The sequence below is a fragment of the Ctenocephalides felis genome, unplaced genomic scaffold (genome assembly GCF_003426905.1).
Source record: "Ctenocephalides felis isolate EL2017-DRISC unplaced genomic scaffold, ASM342690v1 CF-g0.4_SCAFFOLD_01604, whole genome shotgun sequence".
Taxonomy (NCBI): Eukaryota; Metazoa; Arthropoda; class Insecta; order Siphonaptera; family Pulicidae; genus Ctenocephalides; species Ctenocephalides felis.
The window spans coordinates 29603037-29614757 of record NW_020537758.1 but is presented as its reverse complement, the minus strand read 5'-3'; the positions used below and the strand labels follow the sequence as shown (position 1 = coordinate 29614757).

Sequence of the window (11721 nt, the reverse complement as noted above, 5' to 3'; positions counted from 1 at the left end):
TTCTAAAAAGCAAAGGGATAAAACACCCTTAATGTGCACTTGCTTATTGCATTTGACATTCTGAAAGAGATGTCAATAGCTTTACTCTAAAATGTCTTATTGTAGATGCTATAAGAAACTATTAAGTACTGTTATAATAAATCAATGATTGTTGTTTTTCTTTAAGACAATGATAATAATGACATTTTGAACAACTTTGAATGCACATTAACAATAGCGCAGAAAAGATTCCCAAATAGAGACTGTACATCATAGATATTATGTAACTTAATGTTAATCAAAATAAATATATATGTAATATATATATATATATATATATATTGGTTATATATTGATCTGAATCAATATCAATCAAAGAATTGTGGTTATATATGTATATGTATATATATAAATAATATATACATTCATGTACATTTCTATTCTTTTTGTGCTCAGCTTGAAAGGCTGATATGCTAAAATGATATTACAACACACACATATATATATATATGTAATATATATATATATATGTAATATATATATAATATATATAATATTTGTATATATATATATATACATTGTGGATAGCGTGTACATTTAAGTAATTTTTATGCTTTTCGCACAGTTTTTACAGCTTACTACCATCTATTTATTATAAATAATAATGTTATATAATATGATATATATATATATATATATAATATATATATACATTGTGGATAATGTGTATATTTATGTACCTTTTTATGCTATGTGTGCTTTGTTTATAAAGAGAACTATGTAGATATAATGTAGAATGTTTTTGTGAAAAATAAATGCTTCAAAATTTTTTTTTTTTTCAATTTTTCTTTTTTTAAATTTGAATTAAACGGTCCATATAATTTTGGTTCATTCTATAGTATTTTTATACGCACCCGTTCAGGCGACTAGTGCCATCTGTAGCGCGGGGCTTCAACTAAACACAGGAATGTGGCAACGAATATGGCCCGAGAGAGCGATCTATTACTCTTCTTTTATCTATGGAAAAAATGTACCACCAACTTTCGCTTTGACATTTTGTGACAGTTTCAAGATGACGTCGTTTGTTTATAAACAATTCTTCAGAATGATGTACGCAAAAAGCGATTGACGTGTTATATGAATGTCACTAAAACATGTCTTTTTTAAAAGCTTTATTACCAAATCAATAATTTGCAACCTTGATTAATTCTATTATAATGCCTTAAATAATCAATAATTGTTAAGATGGATTTTCTTATGGTTCTAGTTGCTGTATTAATTGGCCGTTAATAGTGGGATTATTAATATTTTTATTGTAGTGAATTTTATAAAACTTTTCCTAGATGAAGGACCTGTTCCAATAGGATTTTTGATAAAATCATAACTGGCAACAGTGGGTTCCCGCGACATATAAAACACATGTAATATCCTTTTAATGCAGAACAATTTATTTTGTAACTAAATTTGGATTATTATTAATATTGAGTTTATATTTCAGGCTCGTTTTTGCGCTGTTTGTGATTCCTTGCTTGTAACTACTTCAAGTTTTTATTGTGATTGTTGTGGAGTCTGTGCTGATAAACCTTGCATTAAAAAGCAGATAACGATATTAAATGTAAAGCAATAACACAGACTAAAACTTTGAAACATCATTGGATTAAAGGTAATTATATTCATTTCATTCCTTCATCTTCAAAAACAGGACTTGAAATTATACTTTATATTTCTAACATTAGGCACAATTGCATCGGTCGATGGACAGAAGAGTGTGCAATCTGTAATAATGAATTTACAGATCCTTGGAAAGGAGATTTTCATTGTTGCTGGTGTCATAGGAATATTCATGGCACATGTTTATCAAGAATTCCTGAAGTAAGTCTATTATTAATAAATGCACATATTTCTTAAGAAATTGGATATTTCTTAAGGATTTAATTAAATTGGATAAAAATTACGTTTTTAATAGACATGTGATCTCGGTCCTTATCGCTTGATGATAGTACCACCAACCAGTATTAAACCTACAAAAATCAGAACTCGCATGAGAAGGAAACAAACAATTATTTCTGTGAATCCACCTGAGTGGCCTGGTTGGAGTCCATTGATAATAATTGGTAACTTTGACAATGAAAGCATTCATTTAATTAAAAGTAAACTTACAGTAACTGATTTTAATTTTTTAAAATGAAAAGCTAACAAAAAATCAGGAAGTAGTGATGCTGAAGAAATTTTATCATTATTTAGATTTATTCTGAATCCTATTCAAGTTATGATTATAGGAAAAAATCGAACACCAGCTCAAGCCTTGCATTGGGTCAAATTAGTTGCTCCAAATGTGTGCCGAATCCTTATAGCAGGTAGAGTTTCTTTAATATAATTATGAAATTGTGGTTCCCACAAAAAACTATCATGATTTTTATTTATGAAAGGTGGTGATGGAACGGTTGCTTGGGTTCTGAATACTATTCGAGAAATGAAACTCAAACCAGAACCTTTAGTATCAATATTTCCACTTGGTACTGGAAATGATTTGTCTCGATCTTTGGGTTGGGGTGCAGAACCTCCAGATATTATTCAACCAGAAATAATATTGCAAAAGATACAATCCGCCGATACAATTAATCTGGACAGGTAATTCAATAATATTAAAGCTTCAACTTTAAATATTTCAAAATTCTTTTCATTTTTAGGTGGGATGTAGAAATAGCAAAATGCACCAGGCTTACATCAACCCTCTATACTCAGACCAAAGTTTTATATAATTATTTAAGTATTGGTGTTGATGCAGAAGTGACATTAGGATTTCATAAAGCACGTGAAAGTAAATTCTATTTGATGAGTAGTAGATTAATTAACAAGGTATATGCATACATAATTTTATACTTGTATATAGTTAAACAATACTTATTTTTAATTATTACAGTTTCTTTATTTGTGTTATGGAACTCAACAAGTTGTTGCACCCACAAATAAAGGATTGGAGCAAAAATTAGAATTAATTTTGGATGGTCGAGTTATAAATTTACCCCCAGTAGAAAGTATTGTGCTATTGAATATCAAATGCTGGGGCGCTGGGGTAAAATTATGGGGTAATTATATTAATAAATCTTATAGAAATTAATTGTAATGCTTTATCTTTTTAATTAACCTTTATATTAATATCCCTTGTACTAACATAATAAATATTTATCTATAGATGTTATAAACTTCCATGTGTATTAAAAAGATTAAAATATTTTATGGATCTAATCTATATTCCATAGATATTTGTTACTGTCCAAGTTGACTTTGTTTACTTTTTAATTAGAGAAGCCACATAATAGCATGTGATAATATTCCTAACCACAAAATTAATTTTTTTTTACTCTTTCTTATATAATTTTTAAAATGCATAAATTTCAATATAAATTCTTATTAAGATATGGGCGATGCTGATGGTACAGTGCAAAGCCCAAGTGATGGTATTATCGAAGTTTTGGGAATAACTTCATCATTCCATATCGCTCAATTACAAGTTGGACTATCTCAGCCATTAAGGATAGGCCAAGCACGTGTTATTGAGGTATTATTTAAATAAAGAGGACTTCTAAAACATGTAGCTCAATCTTTTATTATTGTTTTTTAGGTGAGGCTACTTAAACCGACTCCTGTTCAAATAGACGGCGAGCCTTGGATTCAAGCTCCCGCGAATATAAAAATATCTTTATCAGGACAGGTTAAAGTTCTTAAGGTGGTTTCTTAATTAGGTAGCAAATTATTGAAGGTGAGAGTTAATTTATTTCAAATATTTTAGTTTAATTTCAGTTTAATCAGAACTCAGTTCTAATTTTAATATCTGATTTGATAATATTTTTATTTGTGATTATGTTAAACCAAATATAACTTATTTTAAACTTGGACGAACCTGGAAGTCTGTTCAAATTAATTATCAATATTTACAAACCCTTTCATTCTTTTAACGCATTTATTTTTTGTAACAAGTTATATATAATTTTTATATACATAATATGATGTCTTAACATTATATTAATATCGAGGATTTGTTTGTCTCTATAAATAGTAAAACATCTAACATAAGTACATATATTAAAATTTATATATTAAAATTGTGGCGAGTATTCTCTCTGTGGAATGATTTGTTTCATTTTGCACTTTGTCATTTGTACATTTGTCTATTTAATAATTTATATTTATAAAATCTATTCAATATTATAAAAAAATATAGAGAAGGAAATGAGTTTATTTTATGAATATTGTGAACTGTGATTAATGAGAGTAATTAGTACTGAGCATTACGATCATTTTTATCACACTTGTTGCTCTTATTAATATAAACAGTTTATTTTATTTAAAACAAACTCATTTATTATATATTTTTCTAAATATAGTTTATGGAATGTATGTTAATGCATTTTATATTCATATTATTATATCCTATTTACCTTGTTCCCATTTTGATAAATTTAGGCATTGTTTTTACCTGACATGATTATTTTAATATCATTTTAAAGCATTATTATTATATATCTCATGATTTTGGTACAAATCCAAAATTCATTCGCAACTGCTCTAAAAATATAAACGTTAAAATAGTGTGAGGTCCCAGCCTCACAAATGCTGGAATGTATCCTTTGAAAAAGCCCATTGGTCCTAGTTTAGCTGTATAATAAATAATCTCCAATACATTTTTAAACTCACCAGGCTTTGCATTCATAGACCTTGTTTTATTACATCTAATGGCTGAGTCATAGTTGTGGCGATGGCGCCCTATAGAGTTGATAATAAAAATGCTAAGATCATTTCTATATAGATTAGTTACATTCTCGTACTTACTGCGGTCAAACTGGCAAGAAAATGAGTGGATGTATTATCTTTAAAGTTGTACTTAAGTAATTGACCTTTGACGGCATCATAAAATGCAATTTGGCCCACAGTCATCAGAATCGCTCTTGCAGTAGCAGTGGATGCTCCTGAAAAGAGACCTCGTACACCTTCTTCTACAAATACCCTATAGAGCCCATGGAACACATTTCGATAGCTAAAATCATAATAAGATCTGTGTCAGTCTTCATAATTTGCAAAAGCTTTAATTTTGTTAAGAAAAGTGTTGTTGCTAGGAAAACAACATAATGTCTTCACACTATCGTTATTACTTTCTTCGCAATTCAGGGGCCAATTTTCCATCATTTTGCATTCTCACGTTCACCATATCAGCAGGTGTGCCAACAAACCCCCCTGCTGCACCTGAAGCACTGGCTAAGGCTATCAAAGTCACAAATCCAGGTGCTGGGCCATTGGATTTCTCTATTGCTTGTTTGGCAACTTCATATACTCCAAATCGAGTTGTTGAATAAGTTAGTTGACGACATAACGAAGCTGACAGACCGGCATAAAACGCTGTGATTCCTGGAGAAATTATTGGTTATTTTCTATTGCATGCTATAAAACAGATTTGAATTTAATATGAAGCAAATTTCAAATTTTAATTAATCGCTGGACATCATTATAACAGATTGTGAGTTGAAGTATTAAGTTTTCATATATATATATATATATATATATATATATATATATTCTGAACAAAAGCTTTTTTTGTTTGAAAAATTAACTTTATTTTAATTATATTATACTAGGTTTTCGAGACTATGCTTCAGGAACAAACAAAATAAAAAATATATATTATATATTTCAACACTTTTCTAATTATTTCAAAACCGAAAGAATTCACTCTTTTCCTTTGTAACCCAATATTTTTTAAAAACAATCAACAATTATCTGAGCGCACATTTTCCAAAAATGATATTCAAAAATAAGTCAAGCTATAATAATGAAGAGTATTTAATAATACTATTGATTTTTGCAATTTTGAAATGATTAAAAAAGTGTATAAATATATAATTTTTATTTTTGTTATCAATAATTATAGAAAATGATACAACAACCTATAATCTCCGAAACAGAATGAAATATTTAAAATTTAAATAAATAACTCATCGAGGGAAAAAGTAAGCTTTGTTCAGAAAATGTATCAATTAAAATCATACATACATACACACACATTTATATATATATATATATATATATATATATATAAACACAAAATTTTCATATGTGAACATTATTTTTAGAACATCAATCATGTAATTTTATCATTATGCAATACCTTGATTTTTAAATATGTTTACTACGAGTTGACCTATTGATATTTTTCCCTTTTGCTGAGTTTGAAGTTGAACTTTAATAAGATCTAAAGGATGTGTTACGCATGCTGCTCCAGCAGATGCTAATCCTCCGAAGTACCAATAAGATTTCTTTTTACTTTGTAACCCTGACATTGCCACCTATTATATCACAACACTTGAATCAATATTTTTTACATAATAAAAATAATAATAGATATTTGTGTAAATATAAAAAAAAATAAAAATATTTTTTTCAATAATAGACTGAAAATATTCAATAATAAAAAAAAGTTTATTTTTTTTATTGCTTTGTTCTTTATTCTTAATATTTTTTTTAATAATTTCTATGTCCAAATCTTATTATATTTAAAATTAATGTTCAAATAAAATTAACACCTTGCGGTCGGTGTATTAACTATTTAAAAACGTGCTCGTAGTTACTGCGAGAGCGAACTGAATAGCCCTAGTCATTTGCGAATTTAAATTTCTGTGTTATCTAATAAGGTGAGTTATATCAATTATGGAAATGTCGTGAATTGAATAAACAATTTATTTCAGTTTAAATCTATTGTATTGTTTGCACAAATTATGTTTAAAATTGTTCTAACATGTTGTGCAAACACATCTTAACCTTGCTTTTCTGTAATGGATACATCAATATATAATAATTTTCGTTAATCCATTGACTTATTAAAGGAGACTTACTGCGATTATTCAACGTTTTATTATGATATCAGTTGCCATTGTGACTTTGTTATGTATTAATTATGCCAGTGTGACGTGTATGGTCTATGACATTCATATTGAACGTGAGAATCCCATTGGATTGGTTCAATGGATATGATAGAAAGGCGTACAAAATGACCTCTACATTATCTATATTACATGTTTCGTCATTCTCAAACAAGTTAATTGCAAATCGGACTGGACGTGGAAATAAATATTGATTTTATTTAATATTCCCAAAAATATTTGGGATAAACTCTAATTAGATTCTCTTTATGAGGCATATTTATGAGCAATTAATGAAAACAACCATTGAAAATCTGTAATAACATTGTTTTCTTTTTATTACATATACAAAATATTTACTTTACTCTTACTCTTAAAATTATTATCAATTTAACTATTAACAATCATTTATAATTGATAATAATTCATTTCAAGGTATAAAATGGCTGCAGAAGTTTTGTCTGCGATTGGTTTAGATATATCTTCTCCAAAAGGTGGTCTCATTGGTATCCGAGAAGAACATGGCTCTGATGCACACTTCATTATTAGCTGCTTATTATCAAAATATGTTCAGGCCGAGTACAATGTTTGCTTTGTTACCTTGCATAATACGTTTCATCATTACCATAATGTTGGAATGAAATTAGGTTATAACTTGAATGCTCTTAAAGAAAAAGGGGCAATCAAAACAATTGAGGCAATGAAATTAGTATTAAAAGACTCTAGCTATGAGAATTTAAAAAAAGTTTTATTAAAAGAAATCGAAGATAATGTAGAAGAAATGCTTAAATCTGATAAACATGTATTGCTAATAATAGATGATTTAAGCCATTTGTTTGAAATGGAATTTACACTTTCAGAAATTTTAATGTTGATTAAACAAGTTAAGAGTTTAATCTACAGAAAACCTGGTAATTATGCCATTTTAAATGTACATGTTTCATCAGAGTATGACTTAGTCGTAGCTAATTTAGTTCAACATTCATCAAATACTCATGTTTGTATAAGTCCGTTGAAAACTGGATTCAGCAGTAATGTTTCAGGAAAAATGGAAATATCTGAAATGAATGCTCAGACCAAAGAAAATTTGTGGAATAAACAAAGTCTTTATCATTACAAACTACATGATAGATTTGTAAAAGTATTTGCTCCTGGACTTGTATCATAAATTTATGTTTGTATATATTTTTTGTATATTTATAAAAATTAAGTACATGTAAATATTTTTTTTATATGTAAAATGAAATGCGAAAAGGAGGATGTTTGTTGTGAGTTGATTGATTATTAAAATATGTTATATCAATTTCATATTTAACAAATAATACATATTTTTATAATGTTAGCATTTTGTTTTAGTTTATTTAGAAATGAGTTACCAAATTAGAATCTTTAACTTAATAGAAATTAGCAAAAAGCCAAAAGCGAAATGTTTATCAAAAAAGATTTTTCAAATATGTTTAGCTGAAGTTCAAGAGACTTTGATGTCGTAATCATGGATAAATAAGACTAAAATATGTATAAATAAGCATAAGATCGTAACTAAAGTAGGTAGATAAATAACTAAAATCAATACCATAATTCATAAATCGCGCTTTTATTATTTTACCTGAGTAACCTATGACCGTACTGAAGTTAGATAGAAAAGAAATAGTGTTGTGATAAAATGTTGGCTGGTGACAGTGAGACGGTGTGTGACAGTTCATTAGCCGTCAAAAATGGCTGGAGTATTATTTCGTGTTAATTTGGCTAAAACACAATTGGGTATATAAGCCTAAACTAACATATTTATAAAATGGAATAAGTTGCCCGTCTTAATTCTGTATATGTTTAAGCTTGTTTTAGTTATAATCAATTATGACATATTATATAATATTATCTAACCTACATATTTATATTGTTATTTGTTATATTTTCTTGACAATTAATGATCTGAATTCTCCCCAAGTCTTATACTATTATAAGATATATTCTACACGTTATTAGTTTTTTAGTACCGATTTTTAACCTCATTTTTTTCAATGGTTTTTTTCAGGCATAATTAGCCCAGTTTTTACAATTAGACATAACAGCGGTGGACCACCACCACCAGGCACTCCACCTCCACAAACACGTACTAAATTTGGTCCTCTTAAAGATGAAGACAGAATTTTTACAAATCTTTATGGACGTCACGATTGGAGATTGAAAGGATCTTTGAAAAGAGGAGATTGGTATAAAACTAAAGAAATCATTCTTAAGGGAGCTGATTGGATCATAAGTGAGTTATATTTATATTATTAATATTAAATTCTATATTATTAAATTTGCAGATTATAATGAAGTCTGATTTGTTTATTTTTTATAGTTTACATATAATCTCAAATCAATACTTCAATAACAATAACAAATATAATTTAAATATGATTTCCTTTTAGATGAAATTAAAACTTCTGGACTCAGAGGTCGTGGAGGTGCTGGTTTTCCTTCAGGTTTGAAATGGTCTTTCATGAACAAACCAGGAGATGGAAGGCCAAAATACCTTGTGGTTAATGCTGATGAAGGAGAGCCAGGAACATGTAAAGATCGTGAAATAATGCGACATGACCCTCATAAATTGGTATTTTTTTTACATTTTAGTCTTAATAATGTTTTTATCTTGTACTTCCAATACTTAAATATGAATTTTTAGGTGGAGGGCTGCTTAATTGCAGGAAGAGCAATGGGCGCTCGAGCTGCCTACATTTACATTAGAGGAGAATTTTATAATGAAGCATCAAATATGCAAGTTGCCATAGCAGAAGTGAGTAATGTCTATATATTATTTCTAAATAATTATTATACAAAAATAGTCAAGAGAAATAAATAACTATAAAAAATATATTTATAAACTTATTCATTTATATTTATTTTATTCAGGCTTATCAAGCTGGTTTACTTGGAAAGAATGCATGTAATTCAGGATATGATTTTGATGTATTTATGCATCGCGGTGCTGGTGCTTATATTTGCGGAGAAGAAACTGCTTTAATTGAATCCATTGAAGGCAAACAAGGAAAGCCAAGATTGAAGCCACCTTTCCCAGCTGATGTTGGTGTTTTTGGATGCCCAACTACTGTAACAAATGTTGAAACTGTTGCAGTTGCTCCAGTGAGTTTTTATTTCGCTGATCGAATTTATAGATTATAAATTTATAATCCATATTATTTTATTTATAAATATATACATTTATTTATTTATATAGTTATATTTTATCTACACAGACAATTTGTAGACGTGGTGGAAATTGGTTTGCAAGCTTTGGCAGAACACGTAATTCTGGCACTAAATTATTTAATATATCTGGTCATGTCAACAACCCTTGCACAGTAGAAGAAGAAATGAGCATTCCTTTAAAGGAGCTCATTGAATTACATGCTGGTGGTGTGCAAGGTGGTTGGGATAATTTGCTGGCTATTATTCCAGGAGGATCTTCAACACCTCTTATTCCTAAAAAGTATGATTTATAAATAACCAAACTAAGCCTAATTAAAAAGGATGATAAATAATATTTTATTGCAGGGTGTGTGAAGAAGCAATAATGGACTTTGATGGGCTTGTTGCATGCCAAACTTCATTAGGTACAGCTGCTATAATAGTGATGAATAAGCAGACTGATATTATTAAAGCTATTGCACGCTTGATAATGTTCTACAAGCATGAATCTTGTGGACAATGCACTCCTTGCAGGTATGAAGATATCATATTTATTATTTTTTAAATATATTGGGTGTGTGGGCATTTTATATATGCTCAAAAGAACTTCAAAATTGTTACTAAAACATTGAACGGTATTTACGTATTATCAGCAGTTGTTACTTTATCACGTTTTTGATTTTTTAATGGTGGAAAGTACATGTTAATTTTTGGATTAATACAACTCTGTATTATCGGGTATTCTGACAGACCAACCTAATATGTATAGCGGACAAAATGTATAAGTAATATGTGCTCTCTAGCGGGTCGAAATACCCGGCCCTGAGACGTGTAATTTTTATAAACTCTTTTAAAGTTTTTGAAAATAAAGTGTTAAGATTTGTTCTAAGAATTTGTGAATCAGTTTGTTTCAAATATTTGTGATTTAATATTTTAGAGAGGGTATATCATGGATGAACAAGATAATGTACAGATTTGTAGACGGTAATGCACGACCTGATGAAATTGACATGTTATGGGAAATTAGTAAACAAATTGAAGGTAAGAATCAAATAATTCATTGCAATATTTTTCTTTCTTACTTGGCAGTATAAATTGCTATGTTTTATGGTATAATTTTGTTTTCAGGTCATACAATTTGTGCTTTAGGTGATGGTGCAGCTTGGCCCGTACAAGGTTTAATTCGTCATTTCAGACCTGAAATTGAACAACGCATGGAGAAATTTAATCAGCAAAATGTTAATCTTAAAGCTTCGTGTAAAATATAAATATTTAGTTAAAATTTAGAATGTTCTATAATAAATTAATTATAATCCTTCAAGCAACTTGTAGATATCAATTCATTTTCTTATTTGAAATCATTTTATTTTATAAAATGTATATGCAATGTCTTAAACTTTTATCCAAATTATGTGAACAAGCAGATTATTCAATTTTTGTATATATTGTTTGAATTAAGGTTGAATATATTTTAACAAAAAGCTGCAGCTTTATATTTTTTGTTGGTAATTTGTATCTAGCTTAATAAGAAATATCAATACAATTTTGAAATTTTGATTTGGCAAGTGTTAAACTTTATCTAAACATTTACATATCGTTTCTATGTTTTAAATCAGGGGTCGGCAAGCTTTTAACTGTGGTGTGCCGAGCCACTCTA

The 11721-nt window shown here is 28.5% G+C and overlaps 3 protein-coding genes and 1 pseudogene across 4 annotated transcripts; 3 read left to right on the top strand and 1 right to left on the bottom strand.

The window, feature by feature from the left end:
- Positions 1–1361: 1361 nt before the first annotated feature.
- On the top strand, positions 1362–3721 carry LOC113373618 (diacylglycerol kinase epsilon-like; the record flags this gene model as incomplete). The annotated part of the gene is given in 10 exon segments (XM_026613905.1): positions 1362–1400; positions 1478–1571; positions 1574–1851; positions 1946–2093; positions 2172–2336; positions 2409–2610; positions 2670–2838; positions 2903–3068; positions 3399–3541; positions 3605–3721. Coding segments are annotated over 10 exon segments (1521 nt in total), but the record flags the coding sequence as incomplete, so codon positions are not given.
- A 708-nt stretch (positions 3722–4429) lies between these two features.
- LOC113372578 lies at positions 4430–7171 on the bottom strand (annotated as a pseudogene).
- LOC113372579 (elongator complex protein 6-like) lies at positions 6547–8146 on the top strand. Of its 2 annotated transcripts, none has more exons than XM_026612927.1 (2): positions 6547–6665; positions 7329–8146. In XM_026612927.1, exon 2 carries the CDS (start codon positions 7336–7338, stop codon positions 8059–8061), a length of 726 nt encoding a protein of 241 aa, XP_026468712.1. In that variant the 5' UTR covers positions 6547–6665; positions 7329–7335; the 3' UTR covers positions 8062–8146. The 2 variants fall into 2 exon arrangements, with proteins under 2 accessions (XP_026468712.1, XP_026468711.1); XM_026612926.1 differs by lacking the exon at positions 6547–6665 and adding an exon at positions 6872–7209.
- Positions 8147–8553: 407 nt separating this feature from the next.
- LOC113372137 (NADH dehydrogenase [ubiquinone] flavoprotein 1, mitochondrial-like) lies at positions 8554–11429 on the top strand. Its single transcript, XM_026612458.1, has 9 exons — positions 8554–8654; positions 8926–9150; positions 9308–9489; positions 9562–9672; positions 9789–10019; positions 10133–10365; positions 10431–10598; positions 11002–11105; positions 11193–11429. The coding sequence occupies exons 1-9, from the start codon at positions 8609–8611 to the stop codon at positions 11330–11332; spliced, it is 1440 nt and encodes a 479-aa protein (XP_026468243.1). The 5' UTR covers positions 8554–8608; the 3' UTR covers positions 11333–11429.
- The last annotated feature ends 292 nt before the right edge of the window (positions 11430–11721 follow it).

Excerpts from the sequence above, each read along its gene's own strand:
- LOC113372579 (XM_026612926.1), top strand. The coding sequence starts at position 7,163 with ATGAGGCATATTTATGAGCAATTAATGAAAACAACCATTGAAAATCT. Across the intron at positions 7,210-7,328 it reads AAAACAACCATTGAAAATCT|GTATAAAATGGCTGCAGAAG; the intron begins GTAATAACATTG and ends ATTCATTTCAAG.
- LOC113372137 (XM_026612458.1), top strand. The coding sequence starts at position 8,609 with ATGGCTGGAGTATTATTTCGTGTTAATTTGGCTAAAACACAATTGG. Across the intron at positions 10,020-10,132 it reads AAACTGTTGCAGTTGCTCCA|ACAATTTGTAGACGTGGTGG; the intron begins GTGAGTTTTTAT and ends TTATCTACACAG. Across the intron at positions 11,106-11,192 it reads AATTAGTAAACAAATTGAAG|GTCATACAATTTGTGCTTTA; the intron begins GTAAGAATCAAA and ends TTTTGTTTTCAG.